The 14,638-nt window shown below is 30.2% G+C and overlaps 1 protein-coding gene across 15 annotated transcripts in view; it reads left to right on the top strand.

The window, feature by feature from the left end:
• Positions 1-14,638, top strand: part of LOC117174134 (neo-calmodulin-like) — a 338,301-nt gene that overhangs the window by 267,263 nt on the left and 56,400 nt on the right. Inside the window, exons 1-3 of one of the 15 annotated variants that reach the window (XM_033362939.1) lie at positions 6,746-7,099; positions 12,260-12,316; positions 12,375-12,476. The exons of 2 other annotated variants lie outside the window; for them this stretch is intronic. In XM_033362939.1, the coding sequence (XP_033218830.1) occupies positions 12,387-12,476 (90 nt within the window). In that variant the 5' untranslated portion in view covers positions 6,746-7,099; positions 12,260-12,316; positions 12,375-12,386. Of the gene's footprint in view, positions 1-6,745; positions 7,100-9,195; positions 9,233-11,811; positions 12,477-14,638 lie in introns of those variants that run through there. 12 more of the 15 variants (XM_033362936.1, XM_033362934.1, XM_033362933.1 and 9 more) reach the window with 12 other exon arrangements.

Genomic DNA, 14,638 nt, shown 5'->3' with positions numbered 1-14,638 from the left:
TTGTCAGCCTGTGTTATGGTGGTCTGAAATCACTTGAAAATAAATGTAGGAAACACCTCCTAGTAGAGAGGACGTTGAATTTCTTTTAAGGATTATTTTAAAATCCCTTAATGATTTTAGGAAAAGAAATCGACATTTTCAAACAGCCAAACACATGGGAGATTTTTTGATTTAACTGTACGGTGAAACATCCCATAGAATAAGTGCTAGAAGCCTCCTGTAGCAGGAAACGTTGTTGAAGTCATTTTAAGCTCTGTTTTAACATCCTCTAATCATTCAGACACAGAAATAGATATTTGCAAAATATCAAAACCACAAGAGCTAATAAATAGCTACTAAAGTAGGTGTTTTTTTTTAGTTTTAAATGTTTACTCATAAAATCAAATTTGGACGCATCATTAAAAATATGACAGCATTAAAATATGCCTTTTAATTTTTTTAAGGGGTTGTACTTTCTGTTCTCAATAGGTGAAACACGAACACCGCTGACATTCAAAAGCATACATCTAAACAGATTTTCTTAATAATACATAAACACAGAAAATCATGTTGGGGTGTAATGAGAAAACTACCTATAAGAAAAATACCTTTATTTCGAATTGATTTTCAACCCCAAAAGTGCAATCAAAGAATTGTTTTTTTATTTTATCTATTAAGAAATGTCGATTAAATTGCTTGAATATTCAAGAGTTGTTAAAAAAAAACTTAAAATAAATTCAAACACTTTTTCGGGTGGGGAATTTTTTCACACTAATATTTTAAACAAAAATCTCAATTTATTTCAAAATATCGATTTCTTCCTTCGAATTCTTAGGGGATGCTTAAACAGATCTTAGAATAATTTGAACGACTGTCCTTTCTAGGATATGTTTTTCATGTTTATTATAAATTGATTTCTGACACCAACAGTATAATTAAAAAATATCCCGTGATTTTAGTTGCAAGAAGATTTCCTCGCTTCAAAGATAAGAGGATGTTAAACCAACCTTTTTCCTACATTTATCCGAAAGTAATTTCCCATCACAATAAGTTAATCGAAAATTCTTCCCTGATTTTACTTTTTAGTGAACTGTTTAGGTACAATCGATTTCCTTGCTTGAATCTCCAAGGGATGTTAAAACACTCTTGAAATAAATTACAACACTTTTGCAGAAATCTTCTATAGTTTTTCGTTTTTGAGAATGCCATATTCCTTTCATGAATGTTTTAGGAATGTGAAAACTATCCTCAAACATCTTGCGCACACAAATTGCGAATGAAATATGACATATCCAGGCAAATCTAACCAAAAGTTTTTGCGGAGGTTGCATTTCAATAATAGACTAATTTTTCTAATAAAATACATGTAAAAATTGGAAGCTTGTCAATTGATTGAGTGTAAACTATCCTTGTATTCAATAATTTGCAATCGTATTATTCATCTGCGGGTAAGAGATTACAAAAAAGTTTATAATTAGACATTTCGACAAAAAGCTGTTTGTAGTACATTTGAGAAATCTACTTCCCTGTTAACGAAATTTTGTATTTTAAAATTTATTATTATTGCTTCTTTTGAAAAATCGAAATAATTTTTCTTTCACTCCTGTTTTATGGTATTTTGTTACAGTGTATGTAGGAAAGTATTTTTTTCATGTGAAGTTAGATTACCCCATTTTGTTCTCACGAACATCGTCGCCGTCGCGACATGTTCCATGGCACATTATAGAATGCAGGAATTTTACGCAGCGTCGCGTCGCTTCAAAAATAGATGCCATATATCGCTTAGGCTGTGCGGGCGGAACACTAGAGACGCCACTTTATCTTAGGGATTCCAAAAATAAATAAAAAATGTTCAGGAAAGAGATACCTTTCTAGGGTTATTTGAATTTTGAGAGTAATTTAAAACACTGGTAATTGTTCTTAGATGAACAGATTCCTACAAAATTTCCCAGGCGGGATTTTCAAGGAAATTGATACTAAAGCTTCTTTAGACGAAATTTACCGAAATTCAATTTCATTATTCTTTCTAGTAAGTCCAAGACAAAATCGCCTCTGCTCTTGGAAGATTAAACTCTTTAAAAAGTACTAAACTCAGATTACGTGACAGCTGAAAAATTTTGAATCTTTAAAAGGGGAAGCAAGAGAAAAAAAGGTGCTTTTATGTTATCGCGGATTAAAAGAGAATTCTTTTCGAATATGCATCCTCTGAGGATTATGTAAAAGTTCTTTTAGGTTTTCGTGAAATAAGAAAAAAGTTTGAAAAGTCTTGAGTTTATATTCTAAAGAAGCTGCAGAAATAACTTTCATTTCAAGCAATAAAAGGTACGAATGAAATCCCTATTAGATCCCAAATAAAATGCCTCTGAAATACCGCGCATGAGAAAACTCAGTATTAAAGTACCAACTTTTATTACACGTTTTTAAAAGTCCATATATGGAGTAAAGTGATAGAAAAGTTTTACTTTATTTATTTTTCCAACATTATAACAAGTAGTTGTGTGATTTACATTCGAAAAAGGTGCTGCTGTAATACGACTAAAATACGAAAAAAGTTAAAAATTCGTTCTGTTTTAGAAGGATATTTTTGGGAAACCGTATTGAAATGTGTCATTCTCAGTACTTTAGTGGAATGTTACCAAAAAAATATCAATTTAACTTAACAATTTTAAATTTCAAATCAATATATTTGATATAAGAATAAATTGCAAGCTCTTCAATTAATGAAAGCGAAAAATGTAGAGAAAGTTTAGAGAAATCGACAAATTAGTGTTTACAGACACAAGTTAGCTATACTAACATGAGTTGCAGGTGTTTCAGTTTGTCTGCTAAAAGCGAGGCAATAATAAACTATTAGAAGTAATAGTCAATTCTATTATCATCAGATATTCGAACTTTTTTTAAATCTATCAGTAGATAATCGAATAGCTTAATTATCTCTTCTTCTGATAATCCTTAATTATAATAAGCTCTTCATTCCAATATTAAAAAAAAAATTATTTTAGAAAAATATTTTTTAGTATCTAACGAGTTGTCCTTGAAAGCAAAGGCCCATTTAAATTTGACCCACTTAGATACTGCGGCAATAATCAATCGATAGGTCCTTAGAACTCAACCGGCATCCGAGGTGTGTTGAGTGTGGACATAACATTAGTGTACGTGCACGTTGTACGAGTACGTAACTGTAGACAATATTTTCTGAAATTTCGCTCTGGATTTCATTGTAACCAATAATAAGCCCTTATTTCATACAACAAAGACAGCTAAAGAACCAAAACAGCTTCTGCTCTAAATGGCTTTCGTGCACAACTAAATACAAAATTAAAAATTCACTCTGACTCAGTTTGCCATAATTAAAAAAAGAACGCGAGAGATTTTATCTTTGTAAGTAAATTGGCACATTTACTTTTCAATTAATTTAATCCTATTACATTTTTTATTTGAAAAAGTAAATAAATTTCTCTCATTGTTAAAATTAATTTTTTATACAGAGAGCAGTATAGAGGGCAGAGACAACTTCAATCATACTTTTTCTATTATCATTGTCGCGATGAATTTAAAGCTTCTCATAAAAACTGGAACACAATAAAATGAGGGCCGATAAGATACATTACTGTCCTGTTCCAATATCTACGATTTTATGAGCTGATAATGTTGATGGAATTATACAGACAAAACAGTGGATTTAACAGATATATCAATCAATATTGGTGATTGAATCATTCAATTAATAGTTCAGTCAATTATTTCTAACTTAAAATTCTTTTTTAAATGCCTACATTTGATAAATTATTTAAATTAACTAAAAATTACTGATTAACATATTAAAATTTGCGGATTAGATCAATAAAAATGACGGATTCAAATATTAAAAGTTACTTATTACGTCATTCAACATTACCTAATTTAGATAATTCGAAATTACCGATTCCATCAGTGGACGTTACTTACTATATCAATTTGCTTTTATAGATGGAAAGTAATTTTCTTTTCAAAATTCATCTATTTAGTCCAATTAAACTGTTTTTTATTTGGATTAGGCTATGTTTCTGAAAATTCATCTTCTTTGGGTGAAATCTACTGTGTTTGATTAAAAATAAAAATTATTCTTGTTCGAAATATCAAACGATTCATTTTTAATTAAGAATTTATCTTTTTTTGAAAACTCAACTACTTGATTGAAATTTAAGCTTCTACGTATGATATTAATTTTTGGACTAATGATTTATAATTTTCGTTAAAACCCTATTTCTCTGTTTAACAGTTTAACTTTTTTGTTGAAATTATTTTCTTCTGATTCCAAGTCATCTTGTTGAACTTAACATTTAACTGTTTGGTTAAATTTAACTGGTTTTGTATTTAGAATTTAATTTTTTGTTGAACTGTGAGCGACTTTTGATTTAAAATTGAAGTATTTTTTATTTTAAATATCCACTTTCACACTTTTTGTTGACAATTAATCTTTTTAATTAAAGACTCAATACTTTTCTAAAAGTTAAACTACTTAGTTGAAAATGTTTTTGTTGTTGTTATTGAAAGTCCATGATTTCAGTTGAAAATTCTTCTCTTTGGTTGAAAATTTAACTGTTTTGTTTCAAATTGTTTTTATGGTTGAATATTATTTCTATTCAATAAAAATTTAACTACTCTATTTTTTATTGAAAATAGACTTCTTTAGTTTCAACTACAACTGCTTATTTGCATATTCATGTTTTTTATCTCAAAAATTTGTCCTTTTTGGTATAAAATTAATCTTCGCGGAAAATTCATATATTTTTTTAATTCAAGTACTTGGTTGAAAGTTTAACTGCTTTTTAAAAAATGTATGCCTTTAATTACTGCTTTTTAGATTTAGTTGGCCATACATCTGTTTGATTAAAAATTGAACTATTTTGTATATTTTTTTACCTAATATTTTTAAGTTAAAAATTCAAATTTTTGGATTAAAAATTGGATTTTTTGGTATAAAATTAATCTTCTAGGTAGGCAAATCCTCTTGGTTGTTGAAAAAATTCTATTAATTGGTTAAAAATTGAAATTCTTTATAAGGAATCTAATTTGTTGGCTAAAAAATCACCACTTAAGTTGAAGGTTTATATCTTTTGTTGAAAATTTATTTTGTTCATTGAAAATGTATCTATTCTATTTTTAGTTGAGCATGTTTCACGTTTTTGAAATGAAAATTCAATAGACTATCAACAAACTATCAACAAAATTTTGAAAAATGTATTATTGTAAAGCAATGTCAAAATAGTCGCATTTATTTAATTTGTATCAACCACAAATTCAAAAATGTACGTTTCTAAATCTAACTTAAAATTCGAACTTTTGAACCAGCATGAAACAAGAAAATTGAATTAAGAGGGGAATGGAGAATAAGCACTTGTAAAACATTTGTTTTTTTTTGTAAAATATTTTTAAAATATTTTGTCAAAATTTTAAGTCAATCGGAGCAGAACTCTTGAAGTTATAGATTTAAAGCCGACCCTCCGCATTGACCGCAGCTGCGCTTGAAAATATAGGAACATTCCAGAATAATATGAAAAATACTATAAAATAATAGAATTTTTATTATTTTTCACTACACTTTCTACGTTCGTGAAATTGCACAGTTTAATGGAAAAAAGAAGGAGCCCGTTCCAGCGATTTTACAAAAACTACTGAACCGATCCTTCTCAAACTTGGTAAACTTTTTCTACATATGAAAATCCCCCCCTGCCTGCCCCAGCGATATTTTTGTTTAAATTTGTTTATATTAACGTTGTTTTTCACTTAAAAAATTATGAAATTTTTCGTAAAAAATCCCACATTTTACTTCAAATAATCACAAAACTTAAAAAAAAATCCTAAAAATAATCGTTGGAGGGAGGAAAATCTTATATTTCAACTAAATTTTACAATTTTTTTTATTTCCTATAAATCTACGTTGAGATATCGCTGAAAACGCAAATCATCTTCTTCAAGAGGCGTACTCGAAATTGCTCTGTTACTGGCTTATTTCACGATATTTTTCTACAAAAAAATTGCTAATCATTCTTAAAATCATATTCTGTAGCATGCAAAACATTTAAATACATTTACTTCAACCAGATCTCTAAAAAAAATTCATAAAAAAGCGTTTTTTCATGAATTATCCCCCATTCCCCCCTTTAGGAATGTGCAAGCAGAGAAAAAATAAAGGGGCTAGACATTCTGAAAAAGCTAAAGTTAATAAAAAGAAAACAGAAGTACCAGTACTAAGGCGCCTAGAGCCAGTAACTTCACACCCGTTATTTTCAAAAGGAAAAATAATTATTTTTACAATTTTTCGAATTCAATTTTTTATTATTTTTTTCGACAATTAAGAAAATGTAATTTTCAGTTTTTGTCCCCGTTCAAAATTTTTAAAGTAATATTTGAAAAACGTTATATATGCATATATAACCATGAATGTGTTAGAAATAGGTTAGGCCTACGAAAAATTCCGTAATAGTAGACATTATGAATTAAATAAACACAATGAATAAGTACAATTAAAGTTGCTTACGCAATTTTTGGAAAAAGTATTTCGAAATCCTAAGTAAATTTAGTGGTCACTGCCCCTAATAATTTTAATTTTTCATCACCTTTTCGAGGCCAATGCTCGCAATACATCTTTAAGGATGCAGCCTATTTGTAAACAAATTCCGTGATATTTTGAAGAAGACACAATCTCACGAAGGTACAGTTGATGTGCGCTCGTTAAGACGTGCCAACGCTCTACCAACGTTATTTGAAATTTGGCAGTCAGAATCGATCCACACGCGACGCCAGAGATCATAGTCGTTCAATCAGTGCCCAGCTTACAAGCGAACGTAAATACAGTCTAAGGTTGATCCGGGAAAAAGTGCGTCATTATCATCCTTAGTCTTTTCGGTGGCACAAAAAGGGCTAACAAGATAAAATCGTCTACCATTACGCTGATATTGCGCAAAAAGATATACTTTTAAACAATAGCTTGGTACAAGTGGAAGTGTGAACATTTGTTCTAAAATTACAGTTAATCGAGTGATTCGGAATTCGATTCGTTTTTGTGATACTTTTAGCCACTGGCTGGGGGTTCACGAAATAAGTGGGAGAATTGTATTGAGACACGTTGTATTCAGTGAGACTATTCATTCAAATTGTCTCGTTTTTAATGTCGCCTCTGTTCGATTTTTTTATAATTTTGATAAAGACCTTAATTGGAATAAATATTGATTATCAATAAAAGAGAATATTTATTGACTATATTAGATGAAGTTCGTTTTAATTTTTATGAAGTATAAGTTTTTAATACTGCAGGAAAGTTTTAATGACGTGCAATTTAAAAAATAGTTTTTCGTGGACGTTAAGGTGTAGCGTAAAATATAAATTTCAGGAAATGAGAGAACCTGGGATCCTTTTGTTTTTCTTTTTACCTAAAAAGGAACAATGTAAAATTTGGAACCAATAGAAAAAATCTGAAGAATTCCGCCAAAATGGTCGAATAAATATGTTTTTTTTGTGACTTACTTTGGAATTATTATTGATCCTTCTCGAAAAAATGTATAAAAGAGATGAAAAAAGTCCAAACAAGTTTTTCTATATAAATTTAGAAAAATCACCATTTTTGATAGTTAAAAACTCCTGATTAGGTTGTGCTTCTTTGTCATCCAAAATTTCACGAAAATTCGTTTTTAAAAACGTTATGTATTCTCTTTCCTTATATTTTTCCGGAATTTAATTTTCTCCGGGTCAAATCCGATCCCTTTTTCAATAGAAAAAGTACCAAACCGCCAAAGTAACTGTAACGTACTCTCGTTGATCAAGTGAGGTCAGTTACTCAAATGAGCCTTCATTTAGTTCTCAATTGCGGCACAATGTAACGCGGATGATTTTGAAACTTGATAGAATCAATCTTATATTCTTTGATATTCATCATCAATTTTTCAAGTGCAATTTCAGTCACTTTTATCGCCCTTTTCAAGTTTCCTTTGGAGGGGAAGGTGATAGAGATATAGAGATGAAACATTACCTCGATTTGTCACAAAGATCAGTCTTTCATGTTCTATTCCGGTACATTTTGTCGAAGATGAATTTTTAAATTCTTTGGAATTAATCTTAAATTCTTTAGAATTTACTATGAATTGTTTGGAATCCCAATGGCAAATATATCACGTTCAAGATCAAAGATGGCGGAAGTGAAAATTGAAATCCGGCAAAATATGCTGTTAGAGAAAATTAAAATCCGGCATAATTGCCGCAAGGTGATACTCCAACTTTAAAAAAATTTAATTTTTGTAAATCCCTGATGAGAAAGCGTTTATAGACAAGTATGAAAATATAGAACCACTGTTACTGGAAAGTTCAATAAATTACACACCAAAAATTACAGAATTTCTGAATATTAGAATATTTAAAAACACTGTACGGAGACAATTTTTCTTTAAAGTGCGATTCCTATCATACAAAAAATCCTTCACGTTCAGACTATAAAATATTAATATGCAAGAATCTCTTTAATAAACTTGCAGGTTTAGAGCTCTTTAAATTAAACTGAACTTTTTCCATTTCAAAGAATAAAATACAACAACAAAAGTATAAAATGTGTCCAAATAATTGACAAAATTTCTTATTCCCTGTAATTTACTTTAAAATTTATTTAATCATTTGTATTTTCATACAAAAAATTGTTATACTTTTTCGTGCTTGTGTATAACAAATTTTCCACCTAGGATTAAAAAAGTCTAATCTTTTATTCTTAGTTTGGATGACAAACAACACTACTCAATTAGATTTTTCAAATGTAGAAAATGGTAATTTATATATTAAGTTTTCATTAGGCATCATTTCAATTTTTCTTTTAATTTATTGAAAGATTTGATAATATATTAAATTAATAATTTAAAAAGGAATAGAAATTTTGTTTTGTAAGTAAACTTGAAAGTGTCCGCTGATTTTGAAAAATATCAAAACAAATTTTTTTACTTTTTTAGATTTTTGTGAAAGGTTTGTTTTAATAACCAAAATTGACACAACAAAAAAGATATACATATGTGACAGAGTGCTGCAGTTTTCATTCAAACTATTTTTAAATTAAACCAATAATACTCAGAGTTTTTTTTAAATGAAATTTAACACAGTTGCTTTCTAAGTAAATTGAACAAAATTGGGAGTACAGGATTTTTTATCTTCTGAAAATTGTATTTTACGATACGCTCCACGGTTGGAAAAACACCTTTTTAGGAAAAAATCGCCCCAAAGTACATTTCTAAACGTATGTTGATATTTCGTTTTTATAAATGACCGTAAGTCTTCCAGTTATAACAAATGGCTGCATTAATTTCACTCCGATTAAACAAAAATTTGTCATTAAACAACAAATATTGAAATGTTTTATAATGTTTTACATATAAAAAAAGTGATGAACTAAAGTCATTTTTTTATTCACTATGATTAACTATTTTCGATCAATAGCTTTTGAATAAAATATAAGAAATATAATGTGCGCTTACAACTAGATGAGATTAACTGTTGTTTCTCATCTACGTAAACAATTCGTATAAAAAAATGAACATTCTGACTACTTTTTTTACTAACAGGCTTAATTTTCTTACAGAATCAACCAGAAATTTGTTACTGAACGCTGCTTCCTGTCATATTTCCATAAAAACAAAAACAGTTAATTATATAAACAATTTTCAGAAGCAAATGCACACTTTAACCATTTTTTCTGAATAGGCTTAATTTTTGCGTGGAATCAACTCAAAATGTCTTGCAAAAGTTTCCATGCTCTCATATTTTTCTATATTCACCAACTCTTTGCAATTTGAAAAATATGAAAAATATGCATTTTATTTATCAAGACTTTTTATATAATTACCAGTTTTTGTCATCATGAAGAATATGATATTAGGGCGTGTTTCAGGAAGACATTCTGAGTTGATTTTGCAAACAAGTGAAGCCAATTCAGGAAAAAATAGTTTAAATGCGCATTTATTTCTAAAAATTGTAATTGTAATATCTAACATATTTTATACAAAATCTGTGAATTTAAAATAGCTAATCGTAACAATCACAAAAAATTACTTTTTTCATCAGGTTGTTTATTCGCTTATTATACTGATCTGCAATAAAGGGATTTCCTGGCTTTAAATCGTCGACCATGAGATTTGTTTCGTTCGCTATCTCATTCGTTTCGTTGGGAATGTTAGCAGCCCTTAAACATTCTTGACATTAGAATAGCTATATAACTCAATTCTACATTAATTAGATAAGATCTGTTTCTTTCACTTTTCGTATACAAATGGCAGAATACTCTGAAAGAAATATTATGTGATAATATATTAAAATTAGAATCGACCTTTTCACATCGTCACGTCGAAGCTTCAATACAAAAAAGTGCGATTATTTTTGAAATTTTTAAAATCAACCAGAGTAAGATTTCGATTAAATGAATTATTATTCATATTATAAGAGTTTTAACAATCAAAATTAAAAATCGACTTATCATATCCAAAAGCAACGGAAATAAGTTTTGTCTGAAATTTTCAAACTAATAAGTAAGGCTGTGTCTACATGAGGGTAATCCAAATTTATTCATGCGAAAAATTGGACTTTCGATTTTTTTTATTGACTCCCCCCACTCGCCCTATGTGTTCGTTTTCCAGAAAAATAAATTTCATTCTTTTCAATAACTTCTATGAACATTAACCCGCGGCCCTGGGTTTTCGAAATAACCATGGGGTTATAAATGGGGAAATTACAATTTCAGAAGTATTCCAAAAAGATTTTCAACTGAATGACTTTTAATTTTGAACCCACCGATCCCCTAGTATTGTGCCCGATAAATGCCGCAAAAATGAAAAATAGCAGTTTCATATAAAATTCATGTTCGAGACGGTATTTCTTTAACTTTTTCAACATTTATTATTCTTTTCTCATAATTGATCAGTTTGCAAGTGTTTCTGAACTATTTTTGAATTTTTTAAAGAGCTATTATCTATTCAGATCATTTTTTGCTTTCTGTAAATCGTGAAAAATTACTACTTTTCCGAAGAGAAAGACACTCTACAATTTAAAAAATTTGAATTTGTTTAAACAATTTTTTCCACCCTCAATATGGAGTGGTTGCTGTTTTCGGAAATATGAAATGCTATTAATGATTGTTGAGAGTCATATTGATTTTTGAGGACAGTTACCAATTATTTAAAAAAAAATCATTCGCTTGCGTCTTTTGCATCAAAAAGGAGAATATTATAGTCTTTTAGAATTTTTTACACTATTATATAGCTTATTATTTAAAATTTGCTTATTTCATAACGTAAACCCTAATTTTACAAATAGTAATAATTTTTAAACATTTTTTCAGTGGTCTTATGGATATTTATATTTAGATCGATTTCGATAAAATTAGAAAATACTGATTGATAAGCGACTTAGTGTAAGAGATTCGATGAAACTAGAATTTTTTCCATTTTTCCTATGTAAAGGAGCAAGTGCATATTAATTGATTATATATAATTGCAAACTGTCTTTCACAAAAAATGTCACTCTGAATGTTATTTAACTGCGTCTTCAATTTCATAAAATAGTCACTTTTTACGATTTACAAGGGAAAAGTCGTTTAAACAAATGAAAATTATTTAAATAATATCTTCACATCGTCACCAAAGAAATATTAGACAAAAATATTTGAAAGCATTTCACTTTAAAATAATCAATATTAAATTTTTAAATACCATCTTTAGCATGAATATTATATAAAAATGCCAGTTTTAATTTGCTTAGGCATTTTCTGGTGAACGGAACGGAACCTATTTTGAAGAAGCAAAAAATATTTAATTTCTTTTTCAGAAAACGTATAAATTGAAAAGGGGGTCGAACACCACAAACTGAAAGTCAAATTTTTGGATCACCCTAGTCTACATGGACCGTATTTTTAAGCAATTAACTGCAATAAAAATCGAAATCTATCTTAATAGAAAGAAGTAATGTTATGCGGAATTATACAAAATTATGCAGAAAAAAGAAGAAATCTATATTTCGAATGTATGTCAGATTAAGAAGCCGCGATTTTCATGCATTGAAAACATTATATATAAAACCTTATAATCTGATTGTTAATTCATGTGGCTATCCTTTAAACGCCAGCGCAACAAACATTGATTTTCTGGCTAACGATATATTGCTGTTTGGGACTTCGTAAATATTATGTTGGCTCCAACTTGCCAAAAGTAAAAAGACTGAAAGAGAGACAGAGAAAATTCAGATTGTAAGGCCACGCTAATGATAAAATTTTTAGGATTCCTCATAAAATTCTGATGAAAGTTCAAAAGTATAATGCAGAGCGAGGCTAAAAGTAAGTGAAGCTATACAGAATTGAGAAGAAATTTTTTTTATTATTATTGCTATCATAGTGTGGTACCAAAATGGTGGACACAGAGAAGAAGTACACAAATGAATATGGAAGGCTGAGGAGACTTACGAGTAAAATCGACGGTCAAATTAGACAAATTAGCGTAAGTGAAATATTGATTTAAATAATAATTTTACAGATTGATCTCATTTATCGATTAATCGATTAATATATGTGATACGAAATAAAATTTAACATTCAAAATAATGCAAACTCTTTGATTAAAAAAAGGCGAAAAATGTGCTTCATATTTCGCAGTTATAGTTTGCTTTGGTGCTTCAAACAAAATAATTCTGAAATGTTTTCACATACTTTGATCATTATTCCATTACCAGTGATATTTGAATTTTGTGGGATATTAGAAGTGTAAACTAGTTGTGGCTTCATAATATTCACAAAGCTCTTGAAGCTTTAGAGCTTTCCACCGAGTTTAATATTTCTAAAGTATGCGCTATCCTTCTCATAAAGGAAAAACGGAAACAGGCGTTCGCAAATGCGATTCGGTTTAGAACTTTAGTGGAGAGCCAAAAGTGGTCGACCCAGTTCGGGTTATTAATCTCTTCAACATTTGACCGTTGATCTTCAAAGGAAAACCGTGAACTGCTGTTCATGCGGACATTAAAACCTTATTATACTAATTTCATTTTAAATTACTCAAATTTTGTATAATGCAATACGATTTCGAGAACTAGCTCTTCTTATGTTTTCTGCTGTGTTCGGGATTCTTGTTTCCCGGACCTAAAAATGAAAGAATATTTACCATAAAAATTTCTGTTTGTATCAATATTTTATTTTGCGTCACCTTTTTCACTGGAAATTAATTTGAAAGTCTCTACTTTTTAAAAACATTTTAGGTTAAGTTAAAATTTTACACAAAAAATGAGCATTTAATAATAAAAATCATTATATTTGGAACAAGATTTAGAACTTTCGAACAGTTCAGCCCTGCTTAAAATGACAGGTTGGAATGCAATTGAAACTGGAAAGGAACCGGTTACATACCCTTTCGGTCCTTACCCGGTTCTATACGGTTTTTATTTTAGTCTTTAATTTAATTTTGTGAGATTTATCTGGGTCTACCCGGTGCATAATAGGGAAATGGTAATAAAAAATAAGTTCTTTAAATATTCTAGCCGCGCCTATCGATTTTATCTGGTCAATGGAAACAAAATTAAAATAATAATTATATAAAAATTAGAATTCTACCTGGAGCCTATCCGGTCTCTGTATGGCAATCGATGCTTGTGAACCGGCTACCTGGTGCTACCAGGCACTTTGGCAAATGGAACCAGAAATTAAAATAATGATATACTTTTTACCCGATTCCTATCCGGTCTCTTTAAGGCACGTAGACACTTGTAAATTATTAATTCAAACTGTACCGGCTACCTGCTTCTACACGGTTCTTATCTGGCAAATGGAACTAGAAATTAAAATAATGATATACTTTTTTACCCGGTTCCTATCCGGTCTGTCTAAGGCACTCGACCACTTTTGAAATGTTAAGCGATAGTGTACCGGCTACCCGGTCCAACCAGGTTCCTATCTATTCATATGGAAGCCGGAGATCAAAATATCAATCGAGATAGAATCCCGATCAAGGACCGGGTATAAAACGGGGACAAACCCCGGGTCTAATTCGAATAGCTCCAGACAAGAATTAACTTCAATCCGGTTCTTATCTGGGTTCTATCCGTCATTTTAAGCAAGGCCTTTATTTTAATTTCTGGTTCCATTTGCCAGATAAAAACCGGGTAGAGCCAAGTAGCCGCTACGTTCGTTGGTTATAATGTGGGCGGGGAGGCCGTGAAGCACCCCCCTGGTGATCAAGCTACAAAGCCTATTGTGTCACACCCATGTTTTGTCTCAAGGCAGTACTTTGAATCCGACCATCTGCGTCGAGTGTTTTTGGATCTCGGCGGCTTTCCGTTGTTACCAACATTCTGAGATTATACCCTCTCAGGTGCCAGGCCTACTCATCCTACAGCAAGGGAGGCCCTTCCTTGTCACTGATAAACAAAGTGAGCATCACCAACCATGCAATCCGCAAGCCTCCCTAGCACGCTAGGGAGTAATGAACATGCACACACATACACTTACATAACTCACCAGGGCGGTGCTTCGATCTGTGCATCTAATTGATGACCTGAGAGCACTGATATATATACGAGGGTAGTTCAATAAGTCCTTAGAATGAAGTATAAAAACAATTTTTTTTGGGTAAATTTTTTTTTATTTTTCATCATAATCTCCTTGGAGCTCTAT

The sequence above is a fragment of the Belonocnema kinseyi genome, chromosome 6, assembly GCF_010883055.1.
Source record: "Belonocnema kinseyi isolate 2016_QV_RU_SX_M_011 chromosome 6, B_treatae_v1, whole genome shotgun sequence".
Lineage (NCBI taxonomy): Eukaryota > Metazoa > Arthropoda > Insecta > Hymenoptera > Cynipidae > Belonocnema > Belonocnema kinseyi.
Note: the sequence above shows the minus strand (reverse complement) of the source record. Positions and strands in the feature narration are given on the sequence as shown.